The sequence below is a fragment of the Pseudopipra pipra genome, chromosome 25, assembly GCF_036250125.1.
Source record: "Pseudopipra pipra isolate bDixPip1 chromosome 25, bDixPip1.hap1, whole genome shotgun sequence".
NCBI lineage: Eukaryota > Metazoa > Chordata > Aves > Passeriformes > Pipridae > Pseudopipra > Pseudopipra pipra.
In genome coordinates, this window is record NC_087573.1 from 4,310,463 (window position 1) to 4,324,066 (window position 13,604).

The 13,604-nt window shown below is 44.2% G+C and overlaps 1 protein-coding gene across 3 annotated transcripts in view; it reads right to left on the reverse strand.

Moving 5' to 3' along the window:
* Positions 1 to 4,372: 4,372 nt before the first annotated feature.
* TRIM33 (tripartite motif containing 33) overlaps positions 4,373 to 13,604 on the reverse strand; it is a 37,269-nt gene continuing 28,037 nt past the window's right edge. For 2 of the 3 annotated variants that reach the window (XM_064635987.1, XM_064635985.1), the window contains 5 exons: positions 13,274 to 13,397; positions 12,211 to 12,285; positions 11,206 to 11,358; positions 9,480 to 9,530; positions 4,373 to 9,397 (listed from right to left, as the gene is read on the reverse strand). In XM_064635987.1, coding sequence (XP_064492057.1) covers positions 9,185 to 9,397; positions 9,480 to 9,530; positions 11,206 to 11,358; positions 12,211 to 12,285; positions 13,274 to 13,397 — 616 coding nt within the window. In that variant the 3' untranslated portion in view covers positions 4,373 to 9,184. The remainder of the gene's footprint in view (positions 9,398 to 9,479; positions 9,531 to 11,205; positions 11,359 to 12,210; positions 12,286 to 13,273; positions 13,398 to 13,604) is intronic. The other variant, XM_064635986.1, reaches the window with a different exon arrangement.

The following is a 13,604-nucleotide window of genomic DNA, read 5'->3' on the forward strand; positions in this document are numbered from 1 at the left end:
TTTACATCCCACATTTTCTGTTTGTTCCCCACTTGTCTGTGCATGTTCCACAGCTGATCCTCATTCCTGGTGGAACAACCAGGCACCAACAGCCTGGCCAGGAGGTCTCCACTTTCACATCATCCCTCCCCTCCTGCCTTTCCCTCCCTATTGTATTTGCAACCAACTCATCACACGGTTTTGCTCCCTGTAACAGCTGGCTCTGGACTATGATTTGAACAAAATAAAGCCTTGGATTGCCTCTTTTCTGGTGCATTTAACAAAATCTTTGTGTATAAAACCAATCCAGCAGCAAAAGGAGGCTAATATGGCTCAGCATTTCTTTCCATCTCACAGACAAAAAAAGAGCTGAAATGTCACAGGAACTCGTTAAGAATGAAAATATTTTCCCAGCTTTCCCTGAGCCCAGCCCTGCACCCATGAGGAGACGTGTCCTCAGCAGGTCCCTCTCCCACCTGCAGAACTCAAAGCCAAGAGTTTCTTCCCAAGACAAAACTCGTTCCCTCAGAGCCCAGCATGCAGAGGGCTGGGTTAAGAGCACCATCTGGTGACACGATCCATGTAAGAGATTCTAAGGAATGAACAGTTAATTCACAAATTCTTGGCAGAATGATACACAACTTACATGCTGGGATCCCCCCCTTCACACAGGGTGTGTGTCCAATGGCAGAAGGCTGCTTATCCAGAGCACTCCCTGCTTCCCAACACAGCTCTGAATTACCTGCACCTTCCCCGTGGTCTTGAGCTGATTAAACCTCAGGTGGGCAGATAATCTGTCTTCATTTAGAACACAGAATCCATTCTGAGTGTGGTCCCTGCACCATCCTGCCGGGACTTGCTGCTGCAGCATCTCCTTCCTTTGGAAACATCCGGGGTAGCAGAGATAAAGAACTTACTTTTGGGATTACCTGGAGACACAGACAAGTTCCAAGAGGAAACAGATTATTCAGTTTGGAGTTTTGCACCTCGCCCTGCAGTCAACAGCCAAACCCCTGTGAGATCCAGGGCACAGATCGTGTTCTGCAGCCCATCACTGAACATGGCTCCAAACACAATTCCAAAAGAATGGGGGCTCCAGAAGCCACTTTCAGAGCTCACTGTTTCCTGACAGGAAAGTGATCTGAAGCAGGCACACAGTGCCACACAGATCCCACAGCTTTGGCACAGCCCAAGGGCTCATCCCAGCCCCATATTCCCGGCAGTGAAATCCTCAAAAGACACGATTTCCAAACACTTCTGAGCAATTCTTCTGCCACAAAAGGCTTTTGTGGTTATCTCTGATATACAAGATAAAAAAATAAAGATACTCTCACCAAGCCAGGTGCTGGGCAGGTTCAGTTGGGGTGGCTGCATCCAGCCCAGCTCAGTGGCCTCTGGTCATACAGGTGGGTCTGGTCCCTCAGGGCAGGGACAGCTTCCACCAGACCAGGGTGCTCCAAGCCCCATCCAGCCTGGCCTTGAACACTTCCAGGGATGGAAGTTGAGCATCAGTGTCAGGACAAAGCAGCAGATTCACCCCTGAACACCCTGCCAGCTCCTTGGTGAGGAGTCCCCCAGGCACCAGCACCCTCAGCTGAGGTGACCCAGCGCTCTGTGAGTCTTGTTTGATCTGCTCATTAAAGTTCTGTGCTAAATGTGCTCATCTCTGGTGTGTTAATGAAAGGAGCAGGAGTTTATAATCCCTGTTTTTAGTCCCTGTTAGTTTAGCAAACATTACCCTAGTTCCCAAGCATTAACCCACCATGGAGATCACCCAGCACTTTGCTGCAGTGCCAGCCCATGGAAAGCATTGGAAGGTAATTTGGCAAAGAGCAATTTACTCAGTGTTCAGTGCTCCATTCTGCACAATTTGCTCCACTAACATGGAGGAAAGGACAGGAGAATGGGATGGGATGCAGTTCAGCTCCTGTGAGCCTGCTCAGTGACCCAGAGAGCTCAGAGGGTGAAGGAAATTAATAAGGAGAAAGAAGGCTGGTGGTCTAGAGATCCAGGCTCAGCATCTCAACCCTCAGAGAAAAATGGCACTAACTCCAAAATCATATACATGTCTACAGAGATATCCACATCCCTAGAAGTGTCCAAGGCCAGGTTGGACAGGGCTTGGAGCAACCTGGGATACTGGAAGGTGTCCCTGCCCATGGCAGGGGTGAAATGAGATGACCTTTAAGGTCCCTTCCAACCCAAACCACTCTGGGATTCTATAGTAGATGTGAATTCTACAATGGCAGCAAGGGGTTGAACAGTTTAGCAGCAGTTTCTGACTCTTGGTAGAATTTTGGGATGGGAAGAGGAAATTCAGATATGCTCCCCTGGAGGGGAAATAAAAATTGGCAACTGCATTGCAGCACTGAGTGATGGGGTGAAGAGCTCAGTGTCACTGGAGCAAGGCAGGAGAATTAAAACCTGGATGGTAAAGGAAAAAAATCCAGGCAAGCCTAGAGAGGGAATCCAGGGGCTGAGTGGAGTCAAAGAGAGGAGCTGAAAGCAACAGATGCCAGTCCAGCCACAAGGGCCAACACCAACCCACCAAAAGAGCCAGAGCAGATGGGCTGGCAGAGCTGGAGCAGATGGACTGGGAGTGCTCTGGACACAGCGAGGCAGCAGCTGGCAAAGAGAAACAAAACACCCCTCTGAGAACTCCCCACTGCTCCTCCTCTGCCAGCAGAGCCCCGGTCCCGCTCCGGAGGGGTCGGGAGGGTGAGCAGGGCATCCAGCCACCCTTTCACAGCCAGCACAGGCAGAGCCAGCACCACCTCCTGCTGCCACTCTTTGGTCTGGCAGCAAAACCCATCCCAAGTGCAAGGGTTTGGTTTCAAATCACCTGTTCCTTTGCTGGTGGTTGCAGAGGCTGGAGAGGCCACGTGAGTGCCCGGTGGGAATGTGGGAGTTCTTTGTTCAGGAGGAACAGGTCTGTGCTTTGGTGAAGGCAACTGAACCTCTTCTAGAACACAGCTCTCTCTTCATGGAGCTCCTGTGACACTGACCCACCACAAGCACTCAAAGAATAAACAAACAGTGAGAGAAAAATGCAGGTTAGTTCTGAGCTACAGCCCGGAGGGAAATGCTGATACAGAACAGACCTGCTTGGATCAGAGCCTTCACCAGCTGCACAGACAGAAGCACAGACACACCCCCAAGCTGGTTGCCATTCCAGGTTACCAGGCCTGTCATTGGTTGCAAAATAATCATTCAGAGGTAATTTTAGCTTAGGTGAAGCTCACACTACTCTCTTCTTGCAGGTCTGCACAGTCAGCTGGAGCACAAGTGATGCTGGTGCCTGGGGGAGCTGCAGTCATTTCATGACTCCTTAAACCAGACAAGTTCCTACTTCCAATTGCTGAGCTGCAGATGAACTGGGCCACAGCCCAAGATCTGTGGGCTCAATTCTGCTTTTAGTTCTGGTAAGGCAGGAGACTCCTCCAGTAGTGACATCCACACTAGAAAAGGGATTTATCAGTGGCGGGGAGCAGCTCAAGGCACACACCCCAAACTGCAGTTCCAAGGTGGAGGAACCCAACAGCACTGCACGTGTGCAGCTTTTTCACTACCTGCAAAAAGTACAGAGGGTGCAGGAGCAGCCTCCTCCTCCTCTTCTTCCTCCTCCTCCCTTCCAGTGCAGTTGGACCCAGGGGTTGTGCCCTGGAGTCGGAATCACCCACACATGGTGTTGGTCCATGGTGGTCCCTGACACACCAAACCACACCTTTATTAAGCAAAGGGACCCAGTGCCCCTGGCCATGCCTTCACCACAGCCCCATCTCCAGCAGGGAGAACAATGAACCACGTGCAGAGCAGGGGGTGACAGAGAGGGCAGGTGAGGTGTCACCCCAGAGGGTCACTCAGCAACCCAGGTCAGCTCCCTCTTCATTCTCCTGGTGTTTACTGGGGCAGGGTCATGGGCAACAACCCCTCAAAACCACCCCCAAAAGCGTTGTCAGCTCTGTTGGGAAGCATCTCATGACATCCCACCCCATCCCATCCCACCCATCCCAACCCATCCATCCCACCCCATCCCACCCCATCCCACCCCATCCCATCCCATCCCACCCAACCCACCCCATCCATCCCATCCCACCCATCCCACCCCATCCATCCCATCCCACCCCATCCCCCCTTTGAGCTGCACACCTTGAACTGTCCCCTCCAATTTCAGGATGAGCAGCAGCACTAAAAAAACTGAGAAACCCTCAAACCCCCATGTTTCACACCAAAGTGCCAAATCATTTTGTGTCTGGATGCCACAGCCCCAGCTGGGCACATCTGAGCTCCTGCAGCCTGATTTTCACCCTGTTTTCCACACTGCAGGTGTCAGAAAAGTCTTTTGCCAGATGTGAATCTGTACCTAATGGTGTGCAAAAAAAGAAAACTCAAATTGAAAGAGTGATTTTTCGGATTTAATAGAAATAACCAAACCAAAATAGGTCTCAAACAATGCTTTAAACTGAGCTAATACAACTTCTACAGCACATTCCAGAGCACTTAACAAGAGATATTTACAGGCAGCTAAAGTATTAAATAACCAGGGAAAGAAAAATTTCATTTTTTTTTAATTACACACCAGCAAAAACCACAGGAACAGAACAATTAGAAACGATACCTTTTTTTAAAAAAAAAAAGTTAAATATGGTGATTCAGATAATACAATATCACAGAAACAGCACTTGGTTTTTTGAAGAATCATATCAAAAGATGAGCCAAGTCTACTATGTGCAAAAAAGAACCAGTTCCAATACTGGAAGCATTGAAGAATCCAAGAATGCCATGAATTTAACCCTTCCAGGAGTACGTTTACATGGAAAACAAGCTTTGAACTGCACAAATCTGTATAGGATTATATACATGTGTCATGGTGTTCTGAACCTAAAAATGGTGTTCTGAACCTAAAAATCCCCCCCTCTGCAGCCCAGCAGAGGTGTCAGGGGAGGTCACTCCAGACTGAATCCTGCAACAAGTCCAGCTTATAAAGTATTTTAGTACCTCTCCTTGTAGAAATTCCAGAAATTCCATAAATCCTAAAGACAGCAGCCTCGAGCTGTGAGATCACTCCACAGAAAAGGCCAAAACTGCATTTCAGACATTTTACAGTTCACTTATAACAAAGATTCCCAAATTAACTGTGATTTTGGAAAGATAATTCAATCCTGATACATTAGCAAGCATAGAAAGTAGGATCCCCATAAGCAAGCTGGAAGTAGATGGAAGAGTTCCTTTACCCACACTTTGAGAAGATAAAATAAATCACATACCCAAAGATGCAATCTGTATGTTCCATCTGAAATATGTCTATGCAAACTGTGGCATAAACATTTTTATTTTAAAGAAGTACCTCCATTATTTGCTCAAGCACCTACTTCTTAAAAAAAACATGGAACTTCCTCCAATTTTTAAAATAAAATGCCACGCTATACTGTCAATAACTGCTGCACACTCTGTTTTTAAAAGCTAGGCTTGGTGATATGCATACAAACTTCCCTATAAAATCACTACCCAAAGGAAAGGATTCCTGTCACGCTGACAGGCAGCAGACAAAGCACTTTTATTGCTTTTTCCAAGGAAGAGATTAAGAAAAACAATGAAAAGCCAACTGGAAAAGCCAACACCATACCCAGAGCTTCAAAATACTGCTGCCATAACCCAAACTTTTCGAGGTCAGCCAACAAACCAGGTGATGAAACAGAAATTTGGGCTCATTTTAAGGACTTGAGCTCCAGTGCCTTGCAGGAATGTTTATAAAACATTTCACTGAGCCAGCACAGTGTGTGTGACAGTCAAGTGTCACAAGGACCAGCAGTGGTGACGTCCCACACAGAGGAACAGCCTCTCCACTGAACTGAGCATTTCTGTTTGCAGAAGTTGGGGGGAACATCCTTTTTTTTGGATAATAACTCTGCCTTCTTATACCCCAGGCCACTTATTCAAGGCATATTTAAATAAAAACCCTGAGCCCACTCAGCTGGTGGAATTAGCACTAATCACCAGGAATTACATGGACACATCTGAGGTAACTGAGAAGCCCACACTGTGCACTTTTCACTCCTATTTCAAAAGCAAGTTGCCTTTTACTTCTTTGGATTAACTTAAACCTCAGGGTCATTTACAACAGAAATTGAGACATGAATTTTTACGAGTGTTTTAAACGAGAGCAGAGTCAAACCAAGGGCCAGACCCCTCCTGCCCCCCCCCTGGAGCACTGGGATCACACCAAGGGCCTGGCCCTGTCTTTTCCAAGATTTCCTGATGTAAGGTGTGCTCTAAATCCCCAGGTAAAATCACTCCCACCCCTTGCACACACAGCACCTGGCACGGGGAAGACGCTCCGAGAATCGGTGACTCATTAACACAAACCCCTTAATTTGCTCCTGAACAAGTTACACACAGTGAGGCACCAAAAACTGCTTTCACTGAGCAAACCCTTCCCAGTTCTGTGATGAACACCCAGCCTACAGGATCAGGAAATGGATTAGCAGAGCTTATCTACCCTTTCAAGTATTTTCAAACAGAATTTTGCTGCTTTCAAAACCATCATTGAATCGTTGCTTTGGGAGTTCCAAAGTGAAGGGAGGGGGGAAAGATTTATAAATAAAAGATACACTTGAGATTTCTTGCACACATTCAAAATTCCACATCATCTGTGGATCCCCACACTGGGGGCCTGGATGGAAGGAGCAGTTCTGGAGGGTTCAGTGGGATCTGTGCAGAAGAGCTCGGACTCAGTGAGGCCAAGCTCAGCTTTACTCCTGGGGGGCAGAAGCTGCTGACCTAGAGCTGGACAAGTTTCCTGGCTGTTGTAAGGAGTGAATGACTGGAGAGGCCACCCCAAAAGAGAGGCTGTCCCAAAACATGGAACATGTGCTCGAGGGTCTGGGTGGGAGGCAGAGGGTCCTGTTCCTGCAGTAGCCTCCTCCTTCCCCACTCTGCTCCCAGGGGATCCCACCGTGCCCATCCCACGCTCTGGCTCAGGCTGGGGGGCTCTGCAGGATTCAATCCATGGCTGGTGCCCAGGGAACAGTTCAAAAGCTGAGGCCTGGAGGTCCAGAACCCAAAGAGTGTAAGCGCTGTAAAAACAGGGACCCAATTGAAGAGAATTCACAAAAATCTTATTTTCATGATAATTTTAATAATATTCCTTTTGCAAAATGAAGCTGAGAAACTAAAAATGCATAAATAGGCAATACACAGAGCCATGAAATGATCCCTTGTCACTACCAGTGTCCTATTCACACATGTCAGCCTTTCTATGGGCAAAGCTTTTGCTCTCTGTCAATTTAAGATGTTGAAATGGAATTCCTTTTTCCTCTTCTTTTCACGTACAAACTGCTAAAAATTAAATTTAAACCATCACTATTGTTAATATCTGAGAAATGGAAAAAACCCCAACCAGTTTAACTGTAACATCTGAGTGAAGAAGTGAGCTTGAAGTCACAAATACCTTCAGTCCACTCATTTTTTTTTGTGAGAGAGGGGGAGTCCCAATGTACAGACTCAGTTCTCATGAAAAGCAACCAGATCTGCAGTTCTTTGCGTAAAGACTGCTGAGAGCAGAGCTCAAATCTGATATTGTGCTAAAATATTTCTCTTTACCATTATGGTAAAGTGTGTACAATGTCACAGGAGTTGCTAAGGACACCAAACCCCCAGGGATTTACCACAGAATTGTTGTATTCACACAAATTATGGCAAATTCAGAGCCTGTCAAACTCGAGCTCATCTGATCACATGAATTCTTCACCTTACTTTAGCAAGAGCGATGTGAAGGCCAGAAATGACATTCATTATTTCTGGTATTAACTTCTGTCAGGAAAGAAAACAACTATTCAAACTATAAATCCTTGTGCTGACCCTGATTTCACAGGGGTGAAGGCAGTGTCCAAGGGGAAGGCACAGCAGAGGTGCCTCAAGGCTCACTGAGGGGATTTGGGAAATTGTTCTGTTTTCACTGTTTGACCAGAAACCACTCAAAGCCAAATCCTGGTCTGTGCAAGTGGGTGGACAGATAACCCAAACTCAGACTGATTCCAATCCTTCTGGACATTTTGCTCACAAGCTGCTTCTGAAGAAAAGTTCTGAGAAGTAACTCTAAGAAAAATAAGACAGAACCTCAAAATGAATGCAATGTTAGAAATAGCATATATTACAAATCTTTTCTTGATAGGAACAATCAATAAGAATACATATTAGCTTAAAAACAGTTCAGCAAATGTTGCTGATCTGCAAGAAATCTCAATTCACTATTTACAAATAAGACAAAGTGAATACAGGAAATTTTACACATTTGGTAGTTAATATGTTATTGTTTGCCGAGTGGTCTATTAGAAACTGATATTTAGGAAGACTGGAAAAACACCCCAACCAGTTATTACCTCTTCAGTCTATATTTTAAGTACAGAAACTAGAGAATGAATACTGGAAAGAACATTCTGCCTCATCAGGGGGATCAGGGACAGATGACAACGCTGAGACTTCTGCCATGAACTCCATTAAAATGTTCTGGGTACAGGATTTTAATAAATACACCTCATCCTACTGAAAGAGATTGTTGCCACCAGCTTAGCTCCTTCTGCCTGTCAAAAAACTCACATTCCTGCACTTGCCAATTCAGAACAGTTTAATGATATTTTTCTTTTACCTTTTGCTACACATAAAATGGAGTAAAGAAAGTAAAATGTCAATAATTGATCGACACAGAAGACCAGTTATTCACAACTCTGCTGCAATGAGATGACCAAAGCAATGACCAACACACACTTGAGTTCACACAGAGAGGGGATTTCAGGGACTTTGCTCACAGTTTACACTGCAGTGTAATGCAAGATACAGTCACTGTGTTGGTCCAGTCATGCAGAACGTTCTCCTACACAGTCTCAGCTGTACATGGAACATCTCTTATCAAATCTGCTTCTCTTCAACATTTCCTCCACCTCTATCTGTGAGACCAGGATGAGTGTGTCCCCTCCATCAGGAAAAGAAAGGATCAAGGAAAAAAAAAATACAAACCACCAAAAATTTACAATACAGGTTTTTTTCCCCTTTTGATGCGAATGTTTTTCTGTACAAGTGTTTTTTGTAATCTAATACTGTTTAAAAAGCTATCAGCTTCTTCAAGATGGCCACTGCAGGCATGATAATATTCCAGGAACACTTAAATAACAGTTTTTACAATAAATTTCAGGTCCATATCATTAGATTACTTTATATGCACTGGTCTCTCATCTGATTTTAGGCGTTTTCTACGTGGTTGTATAAAATCTTCATCGGAGTCCTCAGTTATTTCACCATCATCCTCTTCCTGCTCAAATTCAGGCAAAGGCTGGAAGGTCCTGTCTGGGTAGATCTCTGAAAGTTTATCTTCAAAGTATAATGCAACTGCCTTCCCTGCCTGTGCTACTTCTGAATCAGCCTGTGGATGAAAGAAGACAGGAATATTCACCTGTTGGAAATGCACATCCCTTCACCAAGTGTGCATGGTCTGAAACGCTTACCTTCAAATTAATCTCTTGTGTTTCTGCATAAACTTGAACAACTTTCATCATCTAAAAAGGATACCAGAGTCAAAAAAAATGAAATTATAATCCTTCCTAAAGTTTACCAGCTTGCATAGGATTGGATGACTAAAGTCAGCCATAACAACACCACAGTTTGTTATGGGCTGAGCTCTTTAGTTCCCAAACTTAGAGGCAGCAGGTTTAAGACAGTCTTAGGTGGTAAATAAACCTTCAACAAAACACACAACTCTTGCACAAATAAATGGCTCCCAGTCATTTTCTACTCATGACTGCTTTCTTGGTTCTCAGTTTTCGTTGCCTAGACGTTTTTGTGGAAAGTCTCACTCTGGAGAGAAGTGCTCCAGGAAACTGCTTTCCAGGGGTCTGACCCAACTTGGATTTCTGCTTTTTAAAAGCATTTGGCTTAGAGGCACTAGATATGATGCCACTGTGAGGGGTCAGGGGGACTCAACTTTCACCATAGGCCAGACAAGCTGAAACATCTTTTCTTTTTTTTTTTTTTAGAAAGAAAAATAAGAAAAAAACCACCACATCCCTCAGTCCCTTCCTCCTTTGTTTTACTCTGGTCCCTGAGAGCTGCAGCTTGTTTTACCCTACAGTAGCTGCTTCATTAATTCCCTTGATTGAGAAGTTCACATAATTGCAACTTCTTCCCCCAGTGCTCATGAACCTCCATCTAATGCAGAGACATAAAGGAGTTGGGGCTGACCAAGTCCCAAATGCTTGTGAGCATTTACAGCATCACATCATTAACCTTGATTTTCACTAGTGGGATTTTAATTGCAGCTCTGTGCAGTCCCTTCAATTTACTTCTGCACGGAGCAAGAAGTGCAACCCAAACACTGCAAATTCAGGTTACAGTTTACAGAGAAATATTGGCCTGTTTATGCATTTCTAAGGTCAGAAGAAAGCCACTCCCTGTGATGCCTTTTGTCAGAAATTAGGAACCCTCTGAGCTCCTACTCTGTCTCACCACAGTATCACCATTTTTTTTTAATATTCAGATTATTTTTCCATTGCCCCAGTAGCAGTAACACTCAGGTAATTCATCTCCCCAAGCCACATTTCACATGTAAGGTACAAATATTTCATTATGAGATGGGATCATTGCAAAATTAGTAAAAGATATGACTCCATACCCAAGCTATCCACTGAAAACTGTTTTTTGTGAGAGCCCAGCTACCCATGAGCTAAAGCAGTAAGGTCAATACTGGCAATAACAACCTTAAAGCTTTTCTGTATTCAGCCTCTGTGAGGTACTAGAACCAGAATATTCTTCAGAAAGGCACTTCTCAGTAGAGGAAGCTCCTCCATAGAATTTACCACATTTCATGAGTGTAAAACAATTATCTGTACAGTTTGAAACAGTTTTTAAGGACTTTGTTTGTCTTTATTGCCATACTTTCTAAGCACTTCACACAGTAACGAGGTCACCCTGCCCCTCAGTCAGAGATCCATACCAGTGAAAGCACTTTAAGAGTTCCCTCTGTGAAAGCCTGAACTCCCAATTTAACTAAAAAGGAGAAATATTTCTGCAGTTGCCTTTGTTTGGTTTGGTTTTTAAGTGCCTGCTTTGGCATCTGCTCCAAAAGCAGAAGTTAAGACTGGAAGCAGAGCCTTTAACTGGAGAAGCTGCACAAGCATGCTGAGATCAATCTTTAATCTAAAGAGAGCAGAGTGCTGAGATTGGAAGTTAACATACTTCATTAAACCGGTCACAGTTCTTGAAGATCAACCGCACGTCTGCCACGAAATCCTCGGGGCTCTGGTAGTGCTGGGAATGCTTCTTCTGCAGCTTCTTCTTCACCGTGGACAGATCCATGGGTTTCTTTATGATTTTATAGTAGTTTGGTATCTGTGAAGAGCAAACAGTGGTTTATCACTGAAATCACCACAGAGCTCACGGAGGGAGTTGAGTGTTTTGAAGCTTTCGGTGAGTTGGTCTCATCACACACTTTATGTTCGGCAAAGGCAAAGAACTTCCTTCCCTCAAACTGTTTAAAAAGTTCTTTACAAGGGTATGGAGTGACAGGACAAGGAGGAATGGCTTCCCACTGCCAGAGGGCAGGGTGAGATGGGATATTGGGAAGGAATTGTTTTCCCTGTGAGGATGGGGGGCCCTGGCACAGGGTGCCCAGAGAAGCTGTGGCTGCCCCATCCCTAGAAGTGTCCAAGGCCAGGCTGGATGGAGCTCTGAGCAACCTGGGCTAGTGGAAGGTGTCCCTGCCCACAGCACGGGGTGGAATGAGATGGGCTTTAAGGTCTCTTTCAACCCAAATAATTCCATTATTCTATGTTATCACAGCATAGAAAGGCTTTTCACTACAGTTACTTCTTTTACAGTTGAAAACAGAAGAGTCAAAGCAGTTTTTTTCCTCTTTTCATTCAAAAGTTTGTCCAAAAAGAAAAAAAGAGCTCTCCCAAAGCATTTTGAATTTCATGGGTATCCTGAGACATCCTCTTCCAAGTCAATAACTGCTAATTGAAAGTATTTTTAAATATCTATTTTAAGAGACTGGAAGTGAAGCATCTGCATGGGGAAGCTACAGAATCAGCTTCTTTCAGTATCACAAAATACTGGATGACTGCCAGAACTTTTAGATTGATCAAGGGGGACATGCTTCTAGTAAAGTCAGCTCCTTCAACTCCAGACTTTCAGAGATGTTCTATCAGAAATAAACCACAAACTGTGTTCCAGGAGACTCACCGAGGCTGGGACTGGCTCCTGAAATTCAATGCTCAGCTCGTGGCAATACAGGTAAAGCAGGAGACGTTCACATTTCTATAAAGCAATAAAACAGCCTCAGATTGATACTCCTAATTTATCCTTAGCACAGAAATTCACACCTCCCTGTTTTAAATAGGTTTGTACTTCAACAGCTTAGTACTAGAAAATTTAGATGCAACTCCCAAAAGCTTAATTAGGAAAGTTACAATTTTTAGGAGGGCAGAGTTGAGAGGCAGAACACATAATGTTCACAAACTTCCTCTTTGCTTTCTTCTTCCTAAACAAAAGCCAAGGGCTAAAATTTAACATGGAGAGGGGCATGCTAATCTACTGCAAATTAAAAAAAACAAAACAAAACAAAACAAAACACAACAAACTACAGTTCCTTTTACTGCTTTTGTCCAATCACAACCACATGTAACAGGAAAGGACTGAGCTACAGATGTCTCTTTTCACCACAAGACAAAATTAAACATCTGAAACCAAACCCAGAGGTTTCTTATAAACTCCCTGTTGAAATATTTTTCTTTGCTTTGCTTGTAAATCCTTTGGAGGAATTTGGTTTGAGAACACTTTACACACAGGCTGATTGATAAAGGTAAAATGAATTCTGACTGTCAAGGCCATTATACCTTCCCCAAAAATCCACTTGCAGCAGCTCTCACAGCTTGGACTTAACACACCAAACTTCCAGAACTATTTTATGAAGGTTACATCGATGCTAAATACCAAGAATTTCTAATTAAGAAGATGTTAAATGATGCATTTAAATATAGAATATGTGTTTACATAAAATTTTAGCTACTAAGTGATTACAGTCCCAATGCAGTAGAACATTCCCACAGTCACCAACACCTGGAGATGTGGCCACATCTCACAGCAAGAAAAATCTCATTATAATCATTTTGGGTTGTTTTGCAAGAGCCAGATTCACATTTAATTTGCTGCAGCCACAGCAAAACCATCTCCAAACAGTGGGGGAGAGCTAATCTGAGAAAGCACTTTTTCCTAGGAAGTAGATTCCTGCAGATTTGAGACCTACCCTTTGGTCCACAGGACTCAGGCCTTGTGCTGTTTTCCCCTTCTTGCTGTGCTGTGAATTGTCACAATCATACTCTACTTCAGGTTTGCTCAGATCTCTGCAGAATGTACATATCCACTCTCCACTGAAGAGAAAAACCACAGTTATTGCAGATATCCAGGGGCAAATTCTCATCAGGGACTACAAAGTTTTTTTCACTCTTACAGATTCACACTCTACTGCAGTAATGACTTGAATATCCAAAGCTAAAGAATAACCCTTTATGCTCACAATAACCCTGCCAGTGCAGGCCATTTTTCCTGCCCTCATATTCCTCTCCCAATGATGTTTT